At 38.2% G+C, this 27,487-nt stretch overlaps 1 protein-coding gene across 2 annotated transcripts in view; it reads right to left on the bottom strand.

Moving 5' to 3' along the window:
* Rhoj (ras homolog family member J) overlaps window positions 1-14,271 on the bottom strand; it is a 104,054-nt gene extending 89,783 nt beyond the window's left edge. Inside the window, exons 1-2 of one of the 2 annotated variants that reach the window (XM_058584606.1) lie at window positions 13,735-14,259; window positions 13,408-13,614 (exon numbers count right to left, since the gene is read on the bottom strand). In XM_058584606.1, coding sequence (XP_058440589.1) covers window positions 13,408-13,585 — 178 coding nt within the window. In that variant the 5' untranslated portion in view covers window positions 13,586-13,614; window positions 13,735-14,259. Of the gene's footprint in view, window positions 1-13,407 lie in introns of both variants that reach the window. The other variant, XM_046461253.2, reaches the window with a different exon arrangement.
* Between the last annotated feature and the right edge of the window lie 13,216 nt (window positions 14,272-27,487).

Consider the following 27,487-nt stretch of genomic DNA (forward strand, 5'->3'; position numbering starts at 1 on the left):
TAAATTAATTTGAATGCCAAGAGAAAAAAGCAAAAGATAGAGGTGATCTAAAAGATTGTTTAGTCTAGGCTTCACCATCCTGTTAGGACTGTACCTCAGCATGTTGACAGGCTGCCCAATTCTCCCAAAGAGTTGCAGAAGCTATGGTGTGTTTGAAGTGCAAATTGTAAGTCACTAGAAGTAAATTCATGAGAAGCTTCCCATTATAGAAGGGAAAAGAATAGATGAAATATAAAGGGAGTTGGAAGAATTGGGGTGTCTGAGGATGACAAAGATGAAAATTTCCTTGATCTTCAAATATATGAAGTGCCATTATTGTGGGAATAACCATGGGGTTTTCTCTATCACTGCTGAGCTTGAGGGACAGGAAATGGCTCTGGTCTGCAGCCTTGATAGATTCTGTTAATCAAAAAGAAGGAATATAGCATGGGAGTGTTATTAAAGGGATAAATGAATGAAATGAATAGGGCAGAACTTCTACCACAAAGTTTATGCCTAATACTGACACTTGAGATTTAGCATCCATTCTCTGCCTTTTTTGAAAAGTTTGGTTAAAAGCATGTTTAGAATGGAAAATTCTTAGGGCTCTTATTTACCAGCTTGAACTATTACAAATGTCATCTGAAATTCATTTTAGCCGAGGAGAGAAGCATTTAGGGCTCTTAGTTCATACTAATCCAATATGAGTAGAGGGAAGGTATTCTGGGGAGAGAGCACAGCCTCTTTTCTCCTAATAACTCTTGCTTTGACAAGTATAAAGTGCCCCATTATTAGTGTAGATGAACATATTCATTGCATCTCTTGCAAGCATACCAGCTGAAAATTGCTATACTTTCTAAGAAATGAATAGCTGCATTTTATAAACATCACTCATAATTCTTCAGAGGCTTGTACATGGTGAATATTAAGGAGATCACTTGCTTGCTATTTTCTTCCTAATTAATCTCATTATTTGAAATAAAAGTTATATAGCACATACTTAAGGAATTAAGTTTCTTTTTTTTTTGCCTTAGGATATAGCATAAGAAAAACAGAGATAAAAACTAATCCTTAATAGAGTTAGGAAAACAACTTTATGCCTATTTAAAGCACTCAGAACTCACAAGTTTGAAATTTGACTGGAAGCAAAATGTTTTGGATTTTTTTCCCCTAAAGATACCAAAATTATTTTTTTATGAATTTTAAACAAGGCCAATGCAATCTTTTTGAAGGTATGTTCTTGATGGTCAGGATGTATCTTTTTAGGATGTGGGAGAATAAAATAATTTATATATATATATATATATATATATATATATAAAATGATCCTGACTGTTCATACAGGGTATTAACTTCAGTGAAGACTCATGGCCAAGACAGTGGGGCTGTTGGCTTGTCATTCATTTGCTCATTCAATAAACATTTCTCCATGGCTATTGTATTGTAGGCTCATTCCCAGGCATTGGGGACATAAAAGAGAACCTTGCCTTCAATAAGTATATATTTTAGAGCGAGAATAGCATTGGACAATTTAAATAAGCAAGATAAAATCTAAAGAGTACATAAACAAGTTCTGAAAAGGAACCCAAATTCATCACGGTGGTCTGGCCTCACTGAGGAGGTAACACTTGACCTGATAGATCTGAATCCCAATTCTGCCACTTCTTAGCCATGTGATGTTGGACAGGTGGCTCCTCTGAGCTCCAGTTCCTCCCCTGTGAACTCTACTACTCAGAGATAATACAAAGCTCAAGCGTGATAGCAGAGGTCAGAAGGGCCTACTCCGCTATTTAATATTAGCTGATTAATATTTTTATTTGTTAACTGTGACCATTACTGCAAAAAGATCAGGAACCAGTTTTGTTTATTATGGAGCATTTGGCTTGGGCCTCAAAGCATCTTTGTGTTCTCTTGCTGGCAAGTAGGGTCATGTTTGGAGGCCTGATTTACCAATTTGTATGAAGATGGCTTGAGAGACTCCAAGGGAAGGCTTGGTCCCCACCAGCAGCAGGGCTTGTCATCAGTTGTCCAGAGAAGGGTGGCTGAGTTCCAATTATGCAATTTCTGCCTCTTCCAGGATTTGTTCACTCTCTCTTTCGGGAACCACATTGGAGCATATGTGGAGGCCTTTTTGGACTCAGAGAAATTATGTTGTAGGAGGTTTTCCAGTTTTATTTTTTCCTCTTTTCCCTCCAAATGTTAGGTCAAAGCATGAAGCAGAACAGAAGGGTTTGCAGAGGGGAAACAGATGTTTACTGTTCATTTCATAATCACAGGGCTGGATGGATATGGAAGAACAATAATAGTTTCCAAGACAGAACTGCACTAAAACCACCCCAAGGATTCCAGACTCTTTCCTGTTGTTTAAGACTGCTTTGCTTCTTCCCAGGAGAATAGGTGTTTTCTAACTTCCCTTGGTGACCCCTCCAGAGGTTTTATAGTCATCCTGATTTTTTTATGTGCAGCAGTCTCAGGGAACAGGAATCCACACTCATGTAGCTTTGCAGGTCATGCTCAAGGTCAGCACTTACTCCAAGCACCCAAGTTGGCCTGATCACTCTCCCTCTGTTAGGCTTGATGATTCCCATGTGCCCTATTCAGAATTTGGAGGCTTCTCTACCCTCCCTGCACCATCCCTCTCCCAATACTTGCTGATTCTGTTTTCTGAGTTCATTTCTTTCCAGGGTCTCTTTCCATGTCCCAGCCATGGGTACAGATCTTTTTTGAGAGCACCCTGTTTCCTCATTTAGGAATCTGCTAGCTGTTTCTGTCAGACTCTAAAGGCCTCTTCTGTTTCACATAATCTGTTAGAAACTCCCAAGTCAAGGAGTTTTATATGCATCTATGCTTTTAAATTGGTTTTTATTGATTGATGGTTGATTATAGAATTGCTCCTTTTGGCTTGATTTATAGGCATCTTCATAGCATAAAGAAAGGTTTACCAAACTTCCTAAATTATACTAGCTTGAACTATATAGATTTATGATATTCAAGTGGTTTTGAACTACAAAATGACAGTTTCACAGATTCTACCTAATAAGAAATGCTCAAGATGCTTATTGAAATTCATAGTCACAGCTCTTTCTTTTAGACGGTCCAGCTTAGCAGCCTGGGTATGGATCTAAGAATCTGCATTTTTTTTTAAAGATAGAGAGAGAGGGGAGAGAGAGAGAGAGAGAGAGAGAGAGAGAGAGAATTTTTAAAAAATATTTATTTTTTAGTTTTTGGCGGACACAACATCTTTGTTTGTATGTGGTGCTGAGGATCGAACCCGGGCCGCACGCATGCCAGGCGAACGCGCTACTGCTTGAGCCACATCCCCAGCCCCTAAGAATCTGCATTTTTGACAACCATTTTTCCCCTCATGACCAAGTAAGTCTAGGAAATACAAGTATGTCATCTATATTGAATGAATAGCTAATTCAATATGGTGCTTGGGGCAGTTTGTCTTGTTTATATGTGACTATTGTGTTTGATAGAAGCAATTTCAACATAGTGACTGGGGTGAAGATTACTAAGTGTCGATTAAAATCTGTTTGTCCCTTCTTTGGATATATAGCTGGCCTCCCTTGAAATGTGTGGCCCACAGTCTACATTCTCTTCAGCAAGATGTGAACAAAAGGGAGGCATGTCATGTGTGGGACTGCATAGTCTTCCAATTTCTGCTCTCTAGATACAGAGAACCTTAAGGACTTGGTGATGACAGAGTCAAAAGTCAAAAATGGAAAGAAGTAGATCCCTGAATGACCACATGAACTAGAACCATCTCACTAACCTGAATACTTGCCCAGGTCTCTTATATGATTGAGAAATAGGATTCTAACAGTTTGCACCATCATATATTAGGGTCTATTTGTTATAGCATTCTCGCTTTCCTGTAGTGTGATACCATCATTACAAAAACCTAAAAAGCATGCTGTTGGCTTAAGCTGTTATGTGGCAGATGGTTAGAAAACAGAGCAGGTTGGATAGATGATTTTGTAAAACTATTGTCAGTGAAACCTGGATGATTAACTTAGTTCCTACTGAGTTCAGAGCACTCTATGAAAAGATTGAATCAGCCAGAATGTCAGTGTATGTTAGTTGGTACTCCATATGTTTAGTAAGACATTAAAGAAAGGTGAGAGCTGCATTGGTTGCTTTTTTAAAGCAGAGACTGATAGACATTACCTTACAGATTTTAAAGAAAAAATCCATTGTTTCTGAATTCCTCACAAATAGAATATACAATTAAGAAAGAATTTGAGCAGCAAATATCCATGAAGATGTCTGTTAAATCAGGAGAACCTTCTGTCTGTCAAAGATGGGTATTGCATACCCTCTAAGCCTACTGTTTCAGACACCATGTAGCTATTGTTAATTTGAGAGCAAAAGGAAGCAGGCTAAACATATTTAAGAATTACATCCAAAAAAGATACACATTGGTCTTAGATGCAGTTGTCAGCACAGTAACTTATCAGAAGCTTGGTGAGCATTATTTTCTTTTTCTTCTTCTTCTTCTCCTCCTCCTCCTCCCCTTTTTTTTTTTTTTTTTTTTTTTGCAGTTCTGGGGATTGGATGCAGGACCTTATGCAGGCTAGGCAAGTGCTCTATCACTAAGCTACATCCCTAGCCCTTTAAAAAATTAAAAAAAAAAATTTTTCCCCCTGTGGTATTTTTATTGATTTAGCCATGTAGTCAGAACATCAATTCTTTATGTTATGTTTAATTGTATCACATTTAAATTGAAATTTAAGTCTATGGTGCAATGTAAAGAGATTATTTAGGGTCCTTATTTCTTTAGCAGTTTTAGTAAGAGGAATTGAATTTAAAAAATGCTATGAGAAATTGTTTTCAGGAACATCTATTTACTCAGTATAATTTTTTTTTTACTGTACAAATTGCTTATTTTTTTTCCTTTTTAAATTTTTATTTTGAGACAGGGTCTTGCTAAGTTTCCTAGGCTGGCCTGAAATGGTGAACATGCCACTTCAGGCTCCTGAGTAGCTGGGATTACAGGTGTGGCCACCATGCCCAGCTAACCTAGTAAGTTTTTTCTTTCTTTAAATTTTTTTTTCTATATTTTTTATTGGTGCATTACAGTTATACATAATGGAGGGATTTCTTGTTACATATTCACACATGCAGACCATATAATAATATAATTTGGCCAATATCATTACCCAGTAGTTCCCCATTTCTCTCCCCTCATCCCTCCCCTTGACCTGATCTCTCTTCAGTTTTCATGAGACCAGTCCCCCTTTTCTTTTCCTTTTTCTTCTCCACATATGAGAGAAAACAGATGATCTTTGACCTTATGAGTCTTAGCTTAGTAAGATTTTGAGGGAGCTGTGTTTCCTAAGAAACTCCAAGATTGGACTGAATATGCTTATGACTATAAATGACAGTTGAGCCCCCCCAAATTACACAAGCAAGAAGCAGACTGAGAAAGCTGTGCAGCTCCCAAGGCCCAATTCAAATGTGGATTATGGAGGGAAATGGACAAGGAAGAAAGGTATTTCTCCCAGACCACAGCATCAGGGTCAATTCAAGAACCTTCCCAATGAAGAATCCCAATGCTTGCCATTAGGATTCTATTATTGCTATGTGCCTTTCAGTCTTTTCTTTCTAAAGGAGGGGTGGGCACTGAATATTTTGGTCCTTCCTTTCCTATTCTACCATTGTATAAGTGGTGATTGGGCAGATGGCCTAGATAAATGGCCTCTTGTTGGACAACAAGGACCCTCCTCTTGACCAAATCGAGAAGTCGATGTACCCCTACTCACGCCGGACTTTGGCATGGTAGCAGTGGCACAGTGGGATTCTGGGGAGAAGGGTGAATTTGCATAAGGACATTTGGTGGCTGGAGAGAGTGCTCATTACCATCAAAATCCATTCTCTCCTTTTTTGGGGGGCAGGTAGGTTGTCTTTTTCTCGGCCTCCCTTAAAATGAGGTGTGACCTTCTGACTAAATTATCTCCTGTGGAGAGGGACTGGAAATGATATCTGTTACTTCCAGGACTGGTCCACGAAACTTTTTTTCATTCCAGATTTTTTGTGCTCATTCTCATTAGGATTATAGGATGTAGATTAGCTATCCATCCTAAAGGCTGGTCTGTTCACCAAAGGCAAGTATTCTGAGTCCCTAAATGACCATATGGAGGAAAGAAGCCCTGCTGACTTGGATACTGGACCAGGAACATAATATTAGCAAGGAATACCCTCCCACTAAGTTAATCCATTACGTGTTTGTGTCTGTTTGTTACAGTAGGTTAGTATACTTTAACACTGGCTTTTAAATTAATGTTATTAGTTATAAAAACATAACCTATACAAACTGTTCATATTGTTTATTATTCTCTGGTTCCCATTTTCTCCATTAGAAATTTTAACCTTTGGAAAATTGATTAATATTTACGTATGCTGGTTTCATCAACAGTAAAACTGAGAAAACAATGGTATCTCAGAGGATCATTGTGAGACGGCAATGAGTTAATGTATGAAAAAAATACTTCAAATATGCCTGAATCCATAGCAAACACTGTGTAAATGGATAGCTCTTGTTATTTGGTTGACGTATATTCTAGTGGCATCTCATGATTCAAACCATCACACTGCTTGTGTGTGCATATGTGGTAATAATGAAAGGGATACTGTTCGAGAGCAAAGAATGCCATAGATTAAAGCTGTGCGATGGGCCAAAACAAGAGGCTGAGCAAATGCACATGAATCATATCCTTTTGTTTTGTGAAAATTGGGTACATCTAAAAAGTTGATGGACTTACAGTGGACTCAGGGACAATGTCAGGCTACTCTGTGACTCAGAGTTGGCCCCTATTGAATTCATGATGAGATTTATCCCCAGAAAATATTCAGTTTCTGCTAACTAACCCAGAAAGTATTTGTTTGTGGGAAAATAAAACTTCAAGCACATGAGAACCTGCATCTTAACACCAAGGGGTAGGACTTCCATAGATCCTTGTGGATTTTGTGCTTGGGATTAATGAGGGAGCCTCTTTCTTTGAATTTTCTTCCCTGTCCTTATGTTCGTTGCCTTCCTTCATGTTGCCTTTGTGGAACAGGACATTGGATCTCAAAACACTGGGGTTCAATGTACTGAGCTGACTCCAAGTGATATTTGCTATTTGCCCCACAGGAAGAAGTGGGAGACATGGGTGGTTTAATAAAAGCTGTCCCAGGAGTTGTTTACCTAAGGTCAGCTTTACGAGGCAGTTCCTAACCTGCACAGCGAAGGGAGCCAGGCTGGGTAGAGCTAAGTCTTGCTCAGAGGGCACCTGTCTACCAGGTGTGAGTTTGTTACAGTAGGTTAGTATACTTTAACGTTGGCTTTTAAATTAATGTGAGTTGGTTGCTGCCCTCGGTGTGTTGCTGGCTAAAGCTGAAATGTGGAGTGCAGGGGGGATGAGCAATTGCAGTGTCCAACCCCGAAGTGGTTGCTCTTTCCTTATGCTACTTTGGTCACAGATATGTACTTCTCTTTCTGCCCCCATCATTTGTTAGTCTTTTTTTCTTACTCCCAGGAAAAGAAGCTCACAATGTATCATCTCTGCAGGACATTTCACTTCCTCAGTGCATTTCCCACTCTGGAAGCCTCAGGAGAAAGTTGCCCTCCTAAGCACCACAAGGTAGACTGTGGAAGGAACTATAGGGCAGCTATGATTCCTGCCATTGTGCATCTTTAGGGTCGCTTCCCAGAGACCAGAAACAGCCTTCACCCACATCACCCTGCCTCAGGAAGAGACACTGGGAGGTGGGATGGGATATCTATTGACTTGGGTTTTAGAAGGTGGCCCTCTCCTGTTTCCTCTTTCATGAACTTCTTGTATACTTTTAATTAAGGTTAAGAAACTGGTGATTTATTTCATGGTCCCGTGAGAGTTGCTTTAGGTTTTCTTATAGCTTACAAAAAAATAAAACTCATTCTTTCTTTGGCATCTTAGAAAGAGGAAAGGAGAAACTCCTGAGTCAATTTTCTCGCATGGGCAGTACTGTGTCACAGTTTTCGTAGGCCTGGGACTCTGTTTTTATTCACTCATACCTTTTTTATGTCATTTCCCATCCCCCCCACTCCCACCCCATCCCCCCAGCCTGTGGACTGGACATAGTTTTCCCACCTGCTCTGGTCATTGTGGTTGTGACTGTATCCACCTTGGCTGATTGCTGTTCAATTTTGTGGAAAAAGTTAGCCCTGGTTTTCAGTTCTCTAGGAAAGCAGCTTTGTTTGGTACCTCACTCAGCTGATAGGGTAGCTGGATTTTCCTCTTTTCCATGAATTGTGTTAGTTTCCTGCCTAGGCTGTCTGGGTTCGCAAATATTGGCTTAAAGTGAATTTTCAAATTTGACGGTTTTTGACAGAAGAGCTGTTAAGAGGGATGGGTTTTGGAGAAAGATCCTTAGACAAAATACATTTTAATTCAAAGGACAGTAGAAAGGTTAAGTCCAACTATATCAATAAATGGTTTTCAGCTGGATTTGGCTTATTTACACACCTGTATGCTTAAACATAAAAGCCATGTGCTCAACCTCACTTATTCAACATACAATCCCTCTAAACTAAAAATGCAAGTCTTATGTCATACGTTACATGACACATTAATAGATAGAGAGATTTTGTCAGGAAAAGCTCCACGATGAAATTCAAAGCTATTGATCAGGATAGGATGGGAGGAGAAATGTGATTGCCCATGGTAAACTGAAGGCTTAAAGTTGTGAAGACATCTTGCATCCTCCTGAGAGCAAGTAGGAAGCGGGGCCCAGAGATGTTTTTTAGATATACGTGTAACAAATGTGAGTGACCCACTGCATCTAGCTATTTTGTAGTCCTAGCCCTCAGTCAAATTTGGGGTGACTCTGAAATGTGCTCTCTATAGAACTACAAGAGTTTGAGTGGTCTATCCAAAGTTTAAGCTATCCAAAGTAATGCAAATGGAGGAATACAAGTGACATTTACACATTGTGGAGTTTCACTCTTGACAGATCTGTCAAGTGTCAGATCTGTCAAGGCAATTAATACCATTTTACAATTACAGTATAGATAAAATGATCATCCAAAATATGATCAAAATAGTTCAAAAAATATAATCACTTAATAAATGTTTTTATAAGTTTATTTCTAAAGAGATATCTGTTGGACTACAATTCGTTCATTTTTCCTCAAAGTCCATATGGACCACGAACTATCTAAATGCTGGAGGGACCAAGAAAATTAAGACATACTAATTAATTTATTCAATGACTATTTATTGAGAGTCTACTATTTGTCAGATGGCACTTTTTTAGAAGCTGGGGATAGCAAATAAATATATAATGTCTTTGTATTAAATATCATGAAGAAAGATGCAGCAAAATAGAAGGTCAAAGTGAGTGTGAGGTCCAATAGAAGGTCAAGTGAGGCACATGTATTAAATAACTGAAGCTAAGGAAGCTCTAGGGGAGTGTCAGGGCAAGGTGAGAGCAAGTATAAAGTCTTCAAGGAAAGAAGGTGTTTGGCATGTTTGAGGAATAGAGAGATGGCTAGTGTGGGGAGAGTGTTCAGAGATTAGGTGGGAGAGAAATCAGGGACAGAGTCATGGGGTGCCTTGCACATCTGACAAAAGATGGAGTCTGAGTACTGAGGGAATCCCTGGAGGGAGCTGAGGCTCTGGATAGTCCCTCTGCCAGCTGGGTGGAGAATTGACTCTAGGGGGAGCATGATTGTAAGAGGGAAGTTGGAGGTGATTATTGTAGTATGGATGAGAGAGGATGTGGTGGTGGCTGGTGATCAGGTTTGAGATGTTGAATTCAGTGGTAGGAGCAGGGTATAATAATTAATGATTTGAATGGAGAGATATGAGGGTGTTTCAAAGGAAGAAAGAAAGAGGATAATACTTGTTCTCAGTCACTGCATAGAAGGTAATGGTCATATTCTTGTAAGGCAAAGAGTAGGAAAGAGTGAGTTGGAGGCAGTGAAAACTTCTGTTTGACAGATGCCCATTAGATATTCAAATGGTCAGTTGGGTATCTGAGTGTTCCCAGTTCTGAGGGTACAGATATCAGTTTGGGAGTTATTAGTATGTAAATGAATTTTGAAGTCATCTACTAGATACCATCAACCAGGCATGAGCCTCAGTAGATAGGAGGACCAAGGGACTAAATACTGAGGTATGCTAATATTTAGTGGTTGGGAAGAGAGGGAGGTGGAGGCAGAGCAGATGGAGACAGGTTGCTGGTAAGTGGGCTAAACACCAGCAGAATGTGGTGTCTCAGAAACAAAGGGCAGAAAGTGTTTTAAGAAGGAGAGTAATAAACCACACAAATGGCTTCCAAGAGACCTCAACGACGACTGGATTTGGCGAGGCATGGTCCCTTCCTTCAAGGGGCTCACAGCAAGTGGGGGATGGGAAAATAAGGAAACACATAAATTGGGATACAATGGTGTCGTGCCCTAGAGATGTGAACACACTTCCGGAGATGGACTGAAGACGGAACAGGGAATGTCCCTAGAGAGTCAAAGAATGCTACATGGAGGAGATGTATTTTTGGATTCTTGAATTTAGAAAGAAGGGATTCAAACCAAGGATTCATAGAACTTAAAAAATTATTTTTCTAGTTGTTTGTTGATTTTTCTCCATCACTTATGTAAAATTGGTATTTCCACCCCCCCCCCCAAGTTAATATTCCACTGCTACAACTCGATACACAGCTACCACCTATCAGCACACATAGTAATTGTTTTGTAAGGACAATAATGCACTCCACCATATTCTACTCTTCTATAGAATATTCTTGATATTACATCTTCCCTTGACAGAGCATTTACTTTTAGTTACATTTTAATTTACTTTCATAGGGGGATACAAAAGTGTACATAACTTATTCTTAATAATAACTGCTGAAAAAACTATTGCTTTTCACATATGAGGTTCCAAGAACTTCACATGCTATAGTTCATTTTGTTTTCACAAATAATTTAAATACCTTTATTGTCCCTGTTTTTACTCTTGTCACAGCTGAAGTACAGAAAGGTTAAGTAACTTGCTCAAAGCCCACAGAATAAGTAGTGACAGAGCCAGTATTAGAACTGGTCATCTGACTTTGGAGTTCATTATCATATTGTATCCAGAATAGTATGTTGTACTTTTATCCTTACTGTTATATTTCTGTGTTCCTGGGATGAGCCATTAGTTATTAGGGAAAAGTCTTTAAGGGATAGGCCGATCTTTGATTTCAATTGCCATCTTTTTTTAAGGACTCAGAAGCCCAATTACAGGTTGTCATTTCAGAGTGGGTCAGAAGAACCCATGAACTGGACATTGGATCTAAATGGAGAAGAGTGCCTTTAAATCTTTGACAATTGATTGTAGATTGTCATGTGACTGTGTATGGATTTATGTTCAACCAGAGCATGTGTGAGGAGGGTGGTGGCAAAAGCAGCTAGAATGTTTGTGATAGAGAGTGTCCTCTGCTAATAGAGGTGATAAGTTCATTATGATCCCAGATGCATGGGGCACACACCTTTATTTCCTTTTTAACCTTACCAAAAGTGCAGGAGAGGATTTCATATTTAAAGAAGTACAAAGTGTAAGGCAAAGCCATCGTGGTTAGGAATGCCTGCAATGCAAAGGATTGCTCTGGGTACAGTAGTTGTGGTTTTCTGGGTGCTCAAATAATATAGTGGCCAAAGTCTGAGATGTTTTGATGCTCAAACCCCAATAAGTGTGTACATAATTGAAATAGAAAATAATTGGATCCTAGCAGAATCTAGACATAGTTCAGCCTTGGTTTGATCTCTAATGTGTCTTTTAATAGGCCAACTTTATTTCTAATGATGGTTTTATCTTCTTCCTGACACCACTGTAATTGGTTCACCCAAGAGATACATAATTTTTCTAAGCATTTGAAGTCTCTCCTTCTAGAAGATTTTGAGTTCTACCTTTGATCTAAAGGTTTCTGAAATAAGGTGCTAGCCACTTTTCACTTCATGGTAGAAAGAAGATATAGCATAAATAACTTTTGCTCGGATGTTTTCAAGAACAGTTTCTGAGTAACTTTCTGAAGGCATAGAGCCACAAATTTTATAATTAGTCTTTTTTCTCCCTCAAGATAAAAGTTTATCTGCTCTTCTCTTTATTCTGCTCTTATTAAAGTGCTCTTTTCTGGGCATAGTTATTATATTTTCAGCAAAGCTTAAGGGACCCAGCATTAAAATTTTCTCATAGTTTCAACAAGTGTAGAAAAGTTGCTGGGAAATGGATCCTGTACTCACTGCTGCTATGGGGTAATATTCTTGCAAGTTATATATGTGCCTGAGGAAGGGAAGACTTAGGTGACCATCTAGCTCTGGAAGGGAAGCTGCTTCCTACAGAAGGAGGATTTTGAATGGCCACAGAGCCAAGCAAACACTCAAACTGGCTTCCTGTGGGCCATTTCCTCTTTGCTGAAACTGATCCAAAGCCAAGGCAAAGAAAAGAAAAATTTTCCTCTTATGAAATCTCAAATCTCTGACGAGTCACCATTCTGAACACTGTTCAAAAACTAACGCAACTGTACATTTGAAGTATCTCACAAATTTGCATGTGAGAAACTTTATAATATTTGTTTTGAAAATTAAGGGAACAAGTCAGAATCAAAATTGGAAAATTCAGATCATGCTATCACACTGACAAGTAACACCTATTAACTTTAGAATAACAAAAGCTGAAAGTCCACTGAAAGAAGTCGTCACTACGGTATCTTAACTGTCATGCCTTAAAAGAACTTATGCTCAATTTTGTCCTTTCAGGACATGCTTTAAGAGATTCAAATTTTATGTGTACTTTTATTTTTTAAAATGTATCAATTAGAAATGTTTCTTTTAATCTGAGATACAGATTACCTAATTAATATTTCAAAACTTCAAAAACTTTTTCTCTCCATCTAAAATCCCAAGAAAATGAAAGTACAGTATTTTGGTACCAAGTACTATAGAAAAGTTGAGTGTTTTATTTATTAATCTTATCATTTTCATTTCTAAACAGCATGAGATGAATAGAGGAAACATAGCAAGACATTTCTTTCATCAGTTGTGTGTTTAGTGGTGTTTTTTTTTTTTTGGGATAGGAAAAATTGTGATGCAATTACACTATATCTTAAAATGTTCACAATAAAAAGTTGATGAATCTTCAAGCAAATGACTAAATCTCTGGCCCCAAAGTCTAGAGGGCAGTTCAGAGTATTTTACCAAGGGTTATTCATTTGCCTTGATTGGGGGTGGTGTTACAATACAAATTGATGCACAAATCCTTCTCCCCACAATTCTGGCAAAGTCTTTGATTGTACTTTTTAGTGATCTCCACAGTGCCTGCCAGGCCTGTGCCTAATACTGACACCGAACTCAGCCAGGTCCCTCTGAACTTGGGGTCTGGCCTCCCACGCTGTGCATCTGGATGCACGAGTCCCACTTTTTCTTACCTGCATAGTGGTCAAACACAGTGGGCACGTACTCCTCCGGGAAGGCATCATTGGCATAGCTCATCAGCAGGCAGGTTTTCCCCACGGCACCGTCCCCAACCACCACACACTTCAGCATCTTTTTCTCCTCGTTGCCACTGCAACTGCAGCTGCTGTCATTTCCCTCTTTGCAGTTCATTCTTGCGGCTCCAGCTGCTGCTGCTGCTCCTGCTTCCAAAGCACATGAAGCGGTGGGAAGTGAGCGCCAGGCTGGAGTTACCCTGCCTTACTTTGGCTACCTTGGATCATGCAGGCATGTCCGAGGCGCGCGGATGCCCTGTTGCTTACCATTCTAGTAAAGTAAGGGAGCCCACACTTGGGGGAATTATTAAAAGGGTCTATTCCTCTTCCCTATCAGTTCCACTTAGGAAACGCTCCTTCCCGTAGAATTCTAGAGGCTTCCCTACACCTCAGAAATTTCAGCAGCCTGAGGGTTTCACTCTGCTCTCGCCCTCTCCAGCCTGGCTGAAGGCACGGAGGAATTTTGCTAAATCTTTCCCATTTTCCACCTCACATCTAACATGGAGGAAAGCTGCGCTTTTAAATGGAGATTTCCCCCTGCTTCCTCCAGCTTGCCGAGTATCAGGAAATCATGGGTTTCCTGCTGCATTCCATATTAGGATCAGTGGGCTGGGGAGGGCTGCAACAATGGGAGCTCTGTGTGTGTGTGTGTTTGTACTTCTGGGGAAGGATGCCAGGACACGGAGTGGGAAAACACTAGGGGTCCCATTGCAGACTCGAGCGGTCAGACTTCCTGTTCTGCCCGCTGCTAGTCAGGCTGTTTGCTTGTGGCTGGCTGGGAAGAAGCCGACGACAGGATGGAAACCCGGAGAACTGTCTGCCACAGAAACAGGGGGAACGGTTTGAGTAAGCAGAGAGAACCACACCAGCAACTGAAGGATAACATATGACATCATCCCTCACTGAATCACCAGTGAAAAGCTCTGCAAATTAAAAACGGACAGTTTTTTCTTTTACTTTCTTAAAATGAGAACCCTCAAGAGATTTCTTTTTGCAATAAAGAAGACAATTTTCCAGAGTTTCATAGTTTCAAAAGCAAAATTTTATTATAGGTCATAGGTACCTATAGTACATGTGATCAGGTTTACAAGCTGCCACATTGGAGGGCAATGCTCAGATATGTATTCCAGACACTAACATTTTTTATGATTGTAGCACATAAGAAATCAATTAGAGGTGGGATGTTTGCATTTTCTTATTAGTAAATAAACACACATGCGCTTGGCTCCTATTTAACACCCTTTGGAAACAAGAGGGTGAAGGATGGCTTTTTGATTTGGGTCCCCAGTGCTGTTTTTGCTTGGAGGATCCCGTGTTTGATTTAGTCCTCTCCCCTTGGATCAGGCTGGCCCTCTTCAATTACAAAGGAGTCATTGGCAGCTAATTTATTTGTCGGTTGGGTCTCTCAAAATGAAGCCCCTTTGAAGTTCTGCATTTGATTAATGTACTTGGTCTTGGAAAAGAAGTGGTACTCTGCAAATGATTTGACAAATGGATTTCTCTGAGATTTTGAAGGATTCACATTATTTAATTGCTTTGAAAATTAAATAAAAAAGTTTTTCTGGGTGGGGGCAAGGTGGGAAAAGTCTGTTTTCATAAGTGGTTATCTATAATATTTATACCCACGTATCATACATATACCATCATCTAATATAGTACCAAATTTCTTCTGTTTTAGATCAGAGTAGCATTTTCCATAATGTGTAGTGTCCCAACATTTCTTTCCTAAAAAGGAATGGTGTTTCAGTTAGGTTATGGTATGTTAGCTAGGTTATATTGCAATAACAGACAATCCCCACACCTCAGTGGTTTAAAATAACATGTATTTCTTTGCTCACCTTGTATTTTTGTTCTGTATCACTGTCATCTTTATTCAGGGATCTAGGCTGGTAAAGTAGTCATGCTGAGAATGTTGATGATCAGTGAGGCAGAAGAAGAAATGAGTATGGTAGAGGCATTGATTCTTAAATCTTCCTGGACATTATTCTTTTGTTCATGTCTATTGACTAAAGCCAGTGATATGTCTGTGCTGGGTTCAACAGGAGGATCAGAAGTTTAATCCTACCATGTGTTGGGAACCATATATTGATGAATAGTCTGAATGATAACCAGAGAGTTGCAATATGAAAGTTGAATATTTGCAATATGAAAGTTGAATGGTTTATGTTTAGTGCCAATCTGAAGCATTTGAAGACATGTATGATTACATGTGATTTACAAATTTTTCTTTAATTTAGTCTTCCTAGAATACTTGGAATATGTGATAATAAAATTGCAATTTGAAAATATGTGTTTTATTTCTAGAAAAAGGCTTGAGTATGAATGTGGTAGCCAAATCAGTCTGTGTAGGTGAGGAAGTGATTGGCAGTGTTGAGGATCCCTCCTGAAGATGAACAAGATCATTCTGAGCACAGTGTGATGATATGTGTTTGGTGGAACTTTGACCTTACTCCTGAGGTTGGGCAGTAAATGTGGCATGATACCTAATTCATGGAGCACTGAAACATCATTACCCAGCCTGGCCAACTAAAAGCCTGTGTCCCTACACCACAAACATGCTCCTGTGCACTGAGAAGTTGGTCTAGGAAAAAAACTGAGAAATTGGATGGAGGTGAATTTTTGCTCTATCTGTGTATAACCTAGACCTTGCACCATCAGACAAGAATATTCAAGTCCTTTCTGGTTACTATGTGGACAGTGATTTGAGCCAGTTGAGAGATTTGAAGCAGCTAATTATGGGTCCTTTATCTTGAACTCAAAGGATTGGCAATCTGCCAGATTGGATTATATACAAAGATTGGTTTTGGCTATAGAGAATGTTAGCTCTATTTCTCAGATTAGATTTGTTTTTTTTATCATTGTTTACTGCCTCTTAAATTTAATATTTATGGAGAAAGAAAACTTTTGAGACATCCTAGTAAAAATGACAAAAGTTAAAATCTTAATATCTCAGCCTGCAAAGGGGATCACATTGTCCATGAGAATAAATATTTTAAAATATTTAAATATCAAAAGACTGACATGAACCAGGATAACAAATTCTTAAAAACAATTCAGCATTGTTTTCAGAGGTCTGGGAGTCCATAGAATTATGATTGCTTGCCCAGGTAGAATGATCAAGAATATACTTTGATTCCAAAGATTTAAACATATACTAAGTTTGGAAGTGGTATGAAGACCACTGTGTAAAATACTCTACCAGATGCCTGTACTTTTGGGTCTTGGGCCATGTAAATGATTGAGTGGTGGTTACATAGCCATTAATTATTTGGTTTACTTCACCACCAAGTTTATACAAGCTTACCAGCATGTGGTGAAATCTTGTTGGGTGATATTTTCTGCTTTTCCCAAGAGATCTTAAGCACTGAATCCCTCTTGTCCTCTGAGCTTTGGCTTCCCATGAGTTTCTGCAAATGCCAGCAGGTTTTTTTTTTTTTATTTTTTTTATAAAATTCTGATTCCTTTGATTGCTTCCAGTTTTCAGAGAAAACTCAGTAGAAGAGCTTAAACTTCCCTGGTCTTTCTTTTCTTTTATGCTTAAAACTAGAAGTTACATGAGGAAGTAATGCAACTGGATTAGAAACTCGGATTTTGGACTGGTCTGTATGGAGGAGAATGTTTTGATTTTAGTTTTAGGAATGTGGGATGTGCCATGGTTTCCATGGTACCAGGATGCTCAGTAGAATCAGGGGTCACCTCCACTTGGGGGAAGACATTCTCTGGGGCTGATCTGAAGTCAGATCTCTGATGGTGGTGGGTATGGTGTGAGTTGAGAGGGGCAGTGTTTTCAAGTTCTAAGGGTGCTGTTCCACCTCTCCTTCTGAGACTAAACTTCAAGATCAGTTGAGGATGTTAAACTGAACAGGATATCCTAGGACTGCCCTGGACTGGAGCTGCCCCTCCCCAAGGTGGGTGAGCCATTGCCATCAGGCATGCTCATGTGTCTATTTGTCATCTGTTAGGTCACATGTACTCAGTCTCTGGCTATTGCCCATTCCATGCACTAGTATAATGTCATATATATAATATATATACCATATCAGCCACAGTTTCTTGGATAATATCTTTTCATAATTCTATAAATGGCTTTCTTTTTCCTATTTGGAGGATTTCTCTTTTCTCCTCTAATATATTAATTCCAAGAGAAATAGGTTGCTTGCCAATCTTAGGTGGGTGGGACTCCTTTCGGTCCTAGGAAGAAAGAGGCCCATTTGGTCAGTAATGATAAAGAGCTTTGTGTGTGTTTCTTGTATATTGCAATATTTCATAGCTTAACTCTGAATACCAAAACTTGTCTAAGAGGAAGAGAGTCTTGTGGGTTATCCATTGGGTGTTTTTGGTCTTCATAGAAAACCAGAAATTAGGGAACCATTCAAATTCCTCCTATCCAGAAAATATGGAGATGAATAACAGTTTAGAGAGAACTTTCCACTGATTCTTGATCTTCCAGATGAGAAGTTTTGAAAGGCAGAAGATTTGAGGTTGAGATGGTGCTGGGTTGTTTTTCCCTCAATGCCATGAATAGAAATAGCTTGTAGAAATAGCTCTCTTGGACATAAACAGAGATCTTTGGTGTTTGCTTTTCTATTTAGTGATTTGAATCCAAGAAGGCTAGGTTCATTGGATTGGTCATTGTCTGGGTGGGCAATGGTATAATTGCCAGAGATTGAAATTCTATGGGCACAGGGCCATGTCATAGTCTACTGTTCTTTTTTGTATATGGGATATATTTTAAAAGTGAGAAAGATCGGTGAAGAATTTCTACTTTTGCTAGAAAACAGCTCAAACTTGCCTTTGGTTTTGGACACATTGATAGCATTAATGTCATATAAAAATAATATATAGAATGAAAATTTGAAAACCTCAAGCATCTCAACAATGACTGGGAAAATGGGGCTCTCTGGTATGCAAGTATGCATTTTAGTTATGACGGGATTAAATGCAAAAGGAGTCCTCCTGAGAACCTGCATGATACCTACTAACCCTCTGTTTGGTAAAAGACTAAATAAGGAAGAAAACATATTCTCTGTGGATGGAAATGTCTGGTTAGACTATTTGAACAGCTCATTTGCTGGTTAATCTGTATCTACAATTCACTTGCTTCAGAAGAAAGAGAGTCATAAAGACAATCTTATCTTAAAGGAGATTATAGCTCAAATCTCAGATTTCATACTTGCACATGGTAGGGACTGTGAGAAAAAATTTTGGAATTGACTCTCAGTGGGATAAGTGGAAGAAGAAGGTAAATCAAGAAAATACCATCAAACAAATCTATTAAAACTCCTAGGACAAAAGAAGGGGGAGAATTAAAATCTTCCAAAGAGAAAGAGAGGATGGATGAACTTTTAGTATGGAAGACTGAACAGTGTTCAGGCTAAGTCCCAGAGAAGATTCCCCATCCCTTTATTGTCAAGATGGAGCATTCTTGCAATGTGTTTATTTTCCAGTCAAGTTTATGATACTTCCTTTTTTTTTGTTGTTTTTCTATTTACTATTGTGCTGTTTTATTGAAAGCATTCTGGGTTTTTCAGTGTTAAATAGTCGGTTTTTTTAAAATTTGCTTCTATTGTTTTAGACCATATTATATTTGGAGATTATTTGGTATTTTTACCTCCCTTTTTGGAAAATTAAAAAAAATTATAATTGGTTTTGTGAAATGTATCTCTTGCCTACTCTAAAAGTCTGAAGGTAACTTCTTTTTGCTTTAATTTTATTAGATAAAACAAAATTAATTTTTAGTGACTGTGTAATGAGAGGACAGGCAATATGCTGGAAATATTTTGATTTTTATAAATTTCATATACACTCTTTTATCCAACCTTCATTTCATCCTTCCATATCAAAAGGAAGATGATCCTTTAAAACTGCCCACATCTATAAAGCATTCATTAGCTAATGCCAAGTGTAGCAAAACCCAAAGTAGCATCATTTGTTATCTTGAATGTGGAACCTTCATAGTAATAGGTACCCACTCTGTATGTAGATACCCAAAGATTTATTCCTATTTTTATTTATTGTTTCAAAATCTTTCTAAACCTCAATCTCATTGAATTGTAAAAGGACTTTTATAATTATTAAATCCATGTTCCCAAGCAATAAAGGAATTTTTAAAAATAGGGCTCATAGGCTGTGTCCTTTTCATGAACTCCATTGTTCACCATGCAAAACAGCAACAATCATTATTTACTATTTTAGTAATCAAGATGTAGTTGGTTCTGTAGTGGATGTTGGTTGTTTCTGCCCATGATTTCTTCCCCCTTTTTTTGGTGATAGCATTTCAGTTTCTCTTTGAGGAAGGGATTTTCAGTCCAAGCTGTTCAGCTGGGGCTGTCACCCAGCCCTGCAATCTGGGGGTGGGCACACAAGCTAGGTTTGACAACTTAGAATTATATCTGGGGGTTTTCCTGAAATTCTTCGGAAAGAGGTATTCTTGTCCCATGGAATTTCTTACACTGAGGATCACATAAACTTATTGTTGGGGGTCATCTTTGCCACCAGATGGAAAGTGCCTGCCTGAAGCTGATAATCATGAATCATGACACAGTAGTTTATATTTTTGAACTCATTTAATCCTCCCCCAAAACCTAGAAGGTAAACATTATTATTATCTTCATGTTTTTCCCACATTTTTATTGGTGCATAATAGTTATACATATTGATGGGATTTGTTGTTACATTTGTACATGTACATGATATAACGGTATAATTTGGCCAATAACTCTCTTCAGCATTTCCCCACTGCCTCCCTGCTTCCCGCCCTTTGGTCTCTGATTTTTTTTAAAAAATCATACATGTATATAAGGTAATAATGTCTGTCTTATTCTACTGTTCTTCCCATCCCCAGAGCCCCACCCCTCCCTATCCTCATTTTATGATTAAAAATGCACAGGTGAGGTTAGGTGATAAGGTTTGTATAAAACAGCTAGCAGGTAATGGGCCCAAAATTCTAAACCTTGCAGCCTGCTTCCAGAGTCCATAATATTTACCACTACGCTACAGAAAAACACAGCTGAAAGAGAATGAAAAGCAGATCCCAGATCACATTATTTGAGCCCTTGACCCAGCTATTTCTTATATAGTCTGGGGTTTCCCTTTGTAATGAGCCAATGCATTCCCTTTTGGTTTAAATTAATTTGGAATGGATTTCCATTATTTGCACTTGAAAGAGCCCTGAATAATGCATGAAGGAAAAATGGGAAGTCTTGGGTAAACTGTGTTTTTCCATGTGATATTTGAGACAATGCATGTAGAGATGACTCTCTTAACGAGTTTATGCTTGCTTAAGCCAGCTATGAAAGCTGCGGGAGCATCCTGGCACATGTGAGGATGATCTCTGTTGATTTTCTCCTCAAATCTACTCTTTAGTATTTAATGGTTAAGACCTAGGTCCAAGTCTCTTGAACCCTGGCTTGTGTGGGCTCCTGATAGATTCTCATTAAATAATGACTTTTTGTCTTTCAAATAAAAGCATACTAATCACATCTTTATAGAATATAGTCATGAATATATAAAAAGAAAAGATAAAAGGATCTAAATTAGCTTAAGTTAAATGAGATTGGCTTAATCCATTCAGGCTGCTATAACAAAATACCTTAGATTTGGTAATTTATAAACAACAGAAATCTATTGCTTGTAGTTCTGGAGGCTGGGTAGTTCTAGATCAAGGTGTAAGCAAATTCAGTGTCTGGTGAGGGCCTGTTCATCATAGGAGGTACTTTCTATGTGTCCTCTCACTGTGGAAGAGAAACCAGCTCTCTTAGATTTCTTTCTCAAGATGCTAATCCTGTTTATGAGGACTCCTCCCTCATGACCTAATCACTTCCTAAAGACCCCCACATCTTAAAACTAGTGCTTTGGTGATTGAGCTTCAACATATGACTTTGTGCATACGTGTGGGGGTGAACAGAAACATTTCTACAATAGCAGGGATTTATGGTCCTGTGACTGGACAGTCCAGGGAAGCTGGCTTTGGGTTTGGCGGATCCAGGACTCAATGTTGCCATTAAGATCCATTCCTGACTTCCTATTCTGGTCTGGCTCCATTCTCAGGTTCTGCAAGTGGACACCTGGCATCTCTAGTCACCCACAGCCACAATGGAGGTAAGCTTCACATCTTCAGCCCAATAAAGAGGAGAATGTACATCTTAGCATTTCCTGCACAGGACCAGATTTCTTTGTTTTGGGTTGAGATATGCTGATGGGTTTAAGTCAGTCAGGCCCCACCTCTGGTATCCATCAAACTTCAGGGCTTCAAATGGTGGATGGAGATGGGAGAGGAAACTCTCATCTCCATCTCTCATTCTTGATGATATTGAGGTTAGAAGACTGAAAAATAGTCGAAATTGTACTAGTAATACTAGCCTTGCAGTAGTAGTATTCATAACAATGACAATCATAATAATGGCTAACAATCCACTACTTAACTATGTGTTGGCATTCGTTAACACTTCTAATCCCTATCAAAAGTCTATAAGATAGGTACCCTCATGCTGCAGCCCGGCTGGCTGGGCAAAATAGCCGGGAGGTGACGAGCAACTTGTGTAGATTGATACAGCAGGAGTGGAAGCCGTTTATTGTAGGACAGGAGGGGTATATATACATTCCACACAGCTTATCTTAATTAACATAAACTAGATACAGCAGTCAACCAATAAGGAATCTCCACACTTAATGGCTCGCTGGCGTTACTTCACAAACCACTCCCTCTGGCAAAATGCCAGGCGCCATCTTGACTTGTTTACAGACCCTAACACCCTCAAGTAATAATTTCACAGATTAGGTAATTAAAACAGAGCAATTGGATTTATACAGCCAGAAAGCAGCAGGCCAGGGCTCAAATGTTCCCTCTGGCTATAGAACTTGCACTGTTGCATTGGCTATGTTAATCTCTGCAGCTGATGTCAACCATTCCTTAATTAAGGATGACACTTAAATAACATTTCCCCCAATTTTCCTGGCTATCTTTTACATAATCAAAACAGGGTTGAGCTTGTAAGTGTGAAACTTCATTGCTTGGATATAATAACTACATCTTTAACTACATATATCTTGAGCTGATATAGAAAAGGAGCTATCTAACCTTTTGTTTTGTTTTGTTATTCCTGGTAGGTAAATTTGACACATGATAGGAAATGTTTATTTCCTTTTATTTGGGCTATAAAAGCTCATGACCAGATAAGTTGACTACCTTTGTTACTATTGATGGGGGTAACTAAATACCATTTTATCTACTCTTATTTCTTCCAAAATATATTTTGGACATAATACATATTTTAAAAATTAAGCCATCACATCCTTTGCAACATGAAAACATAAGAGGTACTGTTTCTGGGCCAAGACAACTTGACGAATATTGTGGCGTCTTAGAAGAATGATTATGTTCATGTCTGATGTTCTGTTGTTCAGTTAGTAGCTGCCTCAGGTACTTGTTCTTAGTATTTCTTAGACCACCAGAATCAATATAAACCTTAATCTTAAATTATTCTGGACTGAATATCTTTTTAAAAAGTTTTGGAATTCTCTTTATGTCATTGAGTAAAGCTTTCTTAGAATAGATGGCCTTTCAAATCTTGTGGAGGGCATGGGATTTGTGAAGCCTGATTATCTAGCCTTCTGTGGTCTTAAATCCAGGGCTGAATAAACTGAAAGAAGGTACTCCATAGATGAAGTGACAGCTCAATTGGTTTGATAAGCTTTTGTAGAAATACAGATTTTCCACTGTCTTTCCTTAAGCCTTTCTGAACCTCAGAAATGATTCTACAATTGATGCTGCTATAACACAGCTTCCCTCAGGGTCATGCACAGAAAAACCAAATGAGCATTTTGAGACAGAGAAAGTTCTTCTAGGAGGCAGTAGGCTGAACCTTTAAATACAGTATGGTCGATTCTGCTCAGATGCTACCATCCTCTCCTCCAACGTTAAGGTAGTTATCATGGCTGAATCTGGACCTGGCCACCAAACCCTTCTCAACCTAGTAAAATTCTTTTCCAGCCTTACTCAACCTTCACTAGACAACCTTCACTGTGCCTGGAATCAAAGAAGAAGGAGAAATGGGAAATGAAGCTCACTAACATTTCATGAACAACTATTAAGTGTTAGGCATGATGTTGAGAAATTTTATGCAATTATCACATTTAATCCTTTCAGTAATCAGAGAGGTGAGGGTCATGATTTTCATTTTTCTTAAGTGGAAATGGAAGTTCAGGCCCAACGACACACAACTGGTAGGTTAAATGATGGAGCAGAGATTCAAGTTCAAGTCTGAATCTTAAGACCATATCTCACTTGTTCTTCAAGTCTTTATAGAATTAAATATTGTTTATTTGATTTAAAATATATAGTATAAATATATAGGAAAATGTCTAGAAGAGTTTATTATAGGTCTGTTGATTTCTGTAAGAGATATTCATTGAGTATTCCCAGTATATTGTCATGAGCAAATCATATAAAAAAATCACTGTTCTTTCAAAGCTAACATTCTAGTGGGAGAAGATAAATAATAAACATAGTAAACACATAAATTATTTTAATGGTGATAAGTGCTATGGGAAAATAAGAAGCCTATATAGCAAGGTAATGATAACTGGCCAGAAGAGAGGAGGGGTTTTGAAGTCTGAACATTTAATGAGGGTGAAAGGCCCTGGTTGATCCCCAGCACTGCAAAATAAAACAACAACAACAAAAGAGAAACCTGAGCTACCATGCTTACTCTATTTTACCATATAATACCCTCTACCATGTTATGATGCAGCAAGAAAGCCCTTACCAGATGCTGAACTGATGTCCATGTTCTTGGACTCCCTAGTCTCTAGACCACAAACTAAATGAAACTCTATACTTTATATCCAAATCAGCTGATCTCAGGCATTTCATTATAGCAACATAAAGTGGACTAAAACTCCAAGTGAAGAAAAGTGTTTCTTGAAGTAGGTACTATATATTTAAAAAACACTAGAAGAAAGGATTTTTAATATTTTCACCACAAAGAATGATAAATATTCAAGGAGATAGATACACTTTTATTGATTTGAAAATTAAGTAATGCACACATGCATCAAAGCATCAGGTGATCTTCCATAAATATGTACAATTTTTATGTGTCAATTAAAAAAGAAAATTCCACCCAATGCGGCTGATGTTCAAGAATGAGGGGAGCTGACCATTGGGATTTAGTAATGTGGAGGTGACTGGTACTTTTGACAAGAGTGGTTTTGGTAAAATTGAGGTGTAAGGAGGGATCAGAGTAACTGGATTTTTTTTGAGGAAAAAATTACAGCATGTTTTTATGCTGATACGAATGATGTAATAAAAAGGAAAAAAATAATGACACAGGAGATGGAGAATTGCTGATGAGAAGAAAGGTGCTGACAAGTTTTGCAGTGAGGGAAGAGATAAAAAAAATTTCTTTATGATGATCTGATGACAGCATTGTGTCACTGGAATATGTTTCAAAGTGGTTTGCTTAAGTGGTGTGTTTCAGTCATCTCATAATCTCAAACAACCTGATCTATTGGAAAGATGGCACATCATGATATTTAATGTAGAGGGTAAAATAACAGGATTTGTTACAAAGACTGACCTAGAGTGAAAAGTGACCTTGATTGCTAAGAATTTGATTATTTTCCCCCTAGCACATGATGATGTACTTCTCTTGTCCCAGAAAAAAAGTGATAATATATTATTTAGGGAGAGTTGAAAACTGTATCTAAATGCTACTATAGGCCCAGAAGAAATGCTGCCAAAATTGAATGTTGTCAGAGTGGATTGGGAGCTGATTCATATTGCTCACCTTTCAGCTTTTTTGTGTGATATGCTCTTTGACTCAACATCTGACAGCTTTGGAAGTGAACTTCAGTGAAAAATTACCCTATAATTTTTGGATTATCTACTTAATTATGAGCTCTCTGAGAGATTCACTCTAGATTGGCATTCCTGATGATCTGCAGTTGTGATTTAAGATTTTGTAGTTTATTAAAAATAAATCATAAGAAAATAAACCATCTAACCTGTGGATGGAAATTGAACTAAATATGTGTGGAGCTGGGTGCCTTGGGTGAAGATGTCAAACCATATTCTCTCTCTCACTTCTGTATATCCACTATCATTTTTATTTTTAAATGATGTTTTCATTACCTAATATTTGGATGAGACTTTAGTTCTCTCTTTTTAACATTTTGATAGCAGTGTGCCAACTGAGGGACCCACAATATGTTCTTCAGTTGGAGAAATAATAGATTAGTTCATGCAAGGACATGGTAGCTTTGGGGAAATGTTTGTATTTTCTTCAGGAACAATGGGAAACTGCAGAAAAGCAGTAAACAGGGGAATGCATGCTTCTAATAGTGTTTTGTGAAGATCTGCTAGTAGTTGTGTAGATTAGAGAAAGACAAATGTGGGATTAGGAGACCCAGAAAGGCTAGTCTAGTGAACAGATGATGGCTGGACTAGTGGTGGCAAAGGAGGCAGTAAGATTTATGACTTGTTGAGGACTCACTATAAGAATCCTATCATATAGATATGATTATTGGTCCTAATTTTACAGATGACAAGAGGCAAAATAACTTGACTGAGATCACACGGTCATGAGGTCACAGCTTGGATTTCAATCCATGTCATTTTATTTGAGAATTTGTGCTTTCAGTCAGCAAGATTAGTTGCCTCTATTAGATGGAAATGGGAGAAGTTAATAGATCACAAATATAGTTAGAGATAGAATCAGGAGGACTTGGCAACTCATTGCATGTGGGTGGGGGGAAGATGGCATATGCAGAAGTGACCCTGATGTTTCTCTCTGAATTGACCAGAGAGGTTCAACATGTATTGCAATATGGAAAGGCTGAAGGATACATGGATTTGGAGGAGGGAGATTAAGCATTCAGTCTGGCAGGTACAGATGCAGATGTTCATGCAGCATCCAAGTGAACTATGCAGTGGGCTGTGACCCCTGTGGATTTGCAGCTCAGGAGAGAGGTCTGGGCTGAGTAGCATGTCTTTATCAAAAACTATGGTTGTGATTTAGATTGATCCACAGATAACATGGTACCAGACATATAACAGGGATGCATTAATACTGAGGGATTAAATTCATAGGAGAGCCATGGATCTTCAGATTTAGAGTGCTTATTATAGTAGGCATTTCTGATATTCAAAGGTTAGCTTTCTGGATGTTTGAGGGTTGATAATGTCTATTCAAAACTTCCCTCTTCTTAGATATTTCCAGTGAAATTACTGTGAAAGAGAAGAGCTCTGAAAAATATCTACTTCGGACAAATATAACAACACCTAAGATGGTCAGTTTAATGTGTAGTTCTAATTATCTAATTAGTTTACTAAAAAATAAACATCTTTTTTTTTTTTTTTTTGCTCCAGAACTGGTAAGTTTATTAGCCAAGATAGTGGGTATTGGAAGCTAATGATAACTTTTATGATCTTTTGAGACTTAAAACCTCATATTTAAAAAGTTTAAACACTTTTTAATGTAAAACAACTTTAAAATTAAAGAATTGAAATATCATACAAAGAACTCTCACAAATTTTGTATCCAGATTCATTGATTATTAACATTTTGCCACATCTTCTTTATCATACCTACTTCTTTACATCTATTTAACATTTTCTGAACCTTTTGAGAATATGTTAAAACCAGGTGTTCCCTAACTCCTGTTTGAGCTTGTATGTCCTTGTTCACTAACTCCTAACTTGAGCTTGTATGTCCTAGGAATGAACACATTCTCTTATAAAGCCAAAGTACTATGATCAAATTTAGTAACTATTACATTTTTATCATACCATTTTATCCTGTACAATTCATATTTAAATTTCTTTGTAGCAATTACCCTCTCAATAGAGGATCTAAACTAGGATCATGCATGGATTTTCTCCATCATGTCTCCTTAAGCCTCCTTTAGTTTGGAAAGTCTCTTAGCCTTTATTTGTCTTTAAAGCCATTTGTCACTTTTGGAGAATGTAGGTCAGTGTTTAATAAAATGTCTCTAGGTTTATCTCATGTTTACTCAGATG

This window comes from Marmota monax, unplaced genomic scaffold, assembly GCF_021218885.2.
Source record: "Marmota monax isolate L192 unplaced genomic scaffold, Marmota_monax_Labrador192_F-V1.1 WCK01_AAM20220418_F8-fsc00001, whole genome shotgun sequence".
Taxonomy (NCBI): domain Eukaryota; kingdom Metazoa; phylum Chordata; class Mammalia; order Rodentia; family Sciuridae; genus Marmota; species Marmota monax.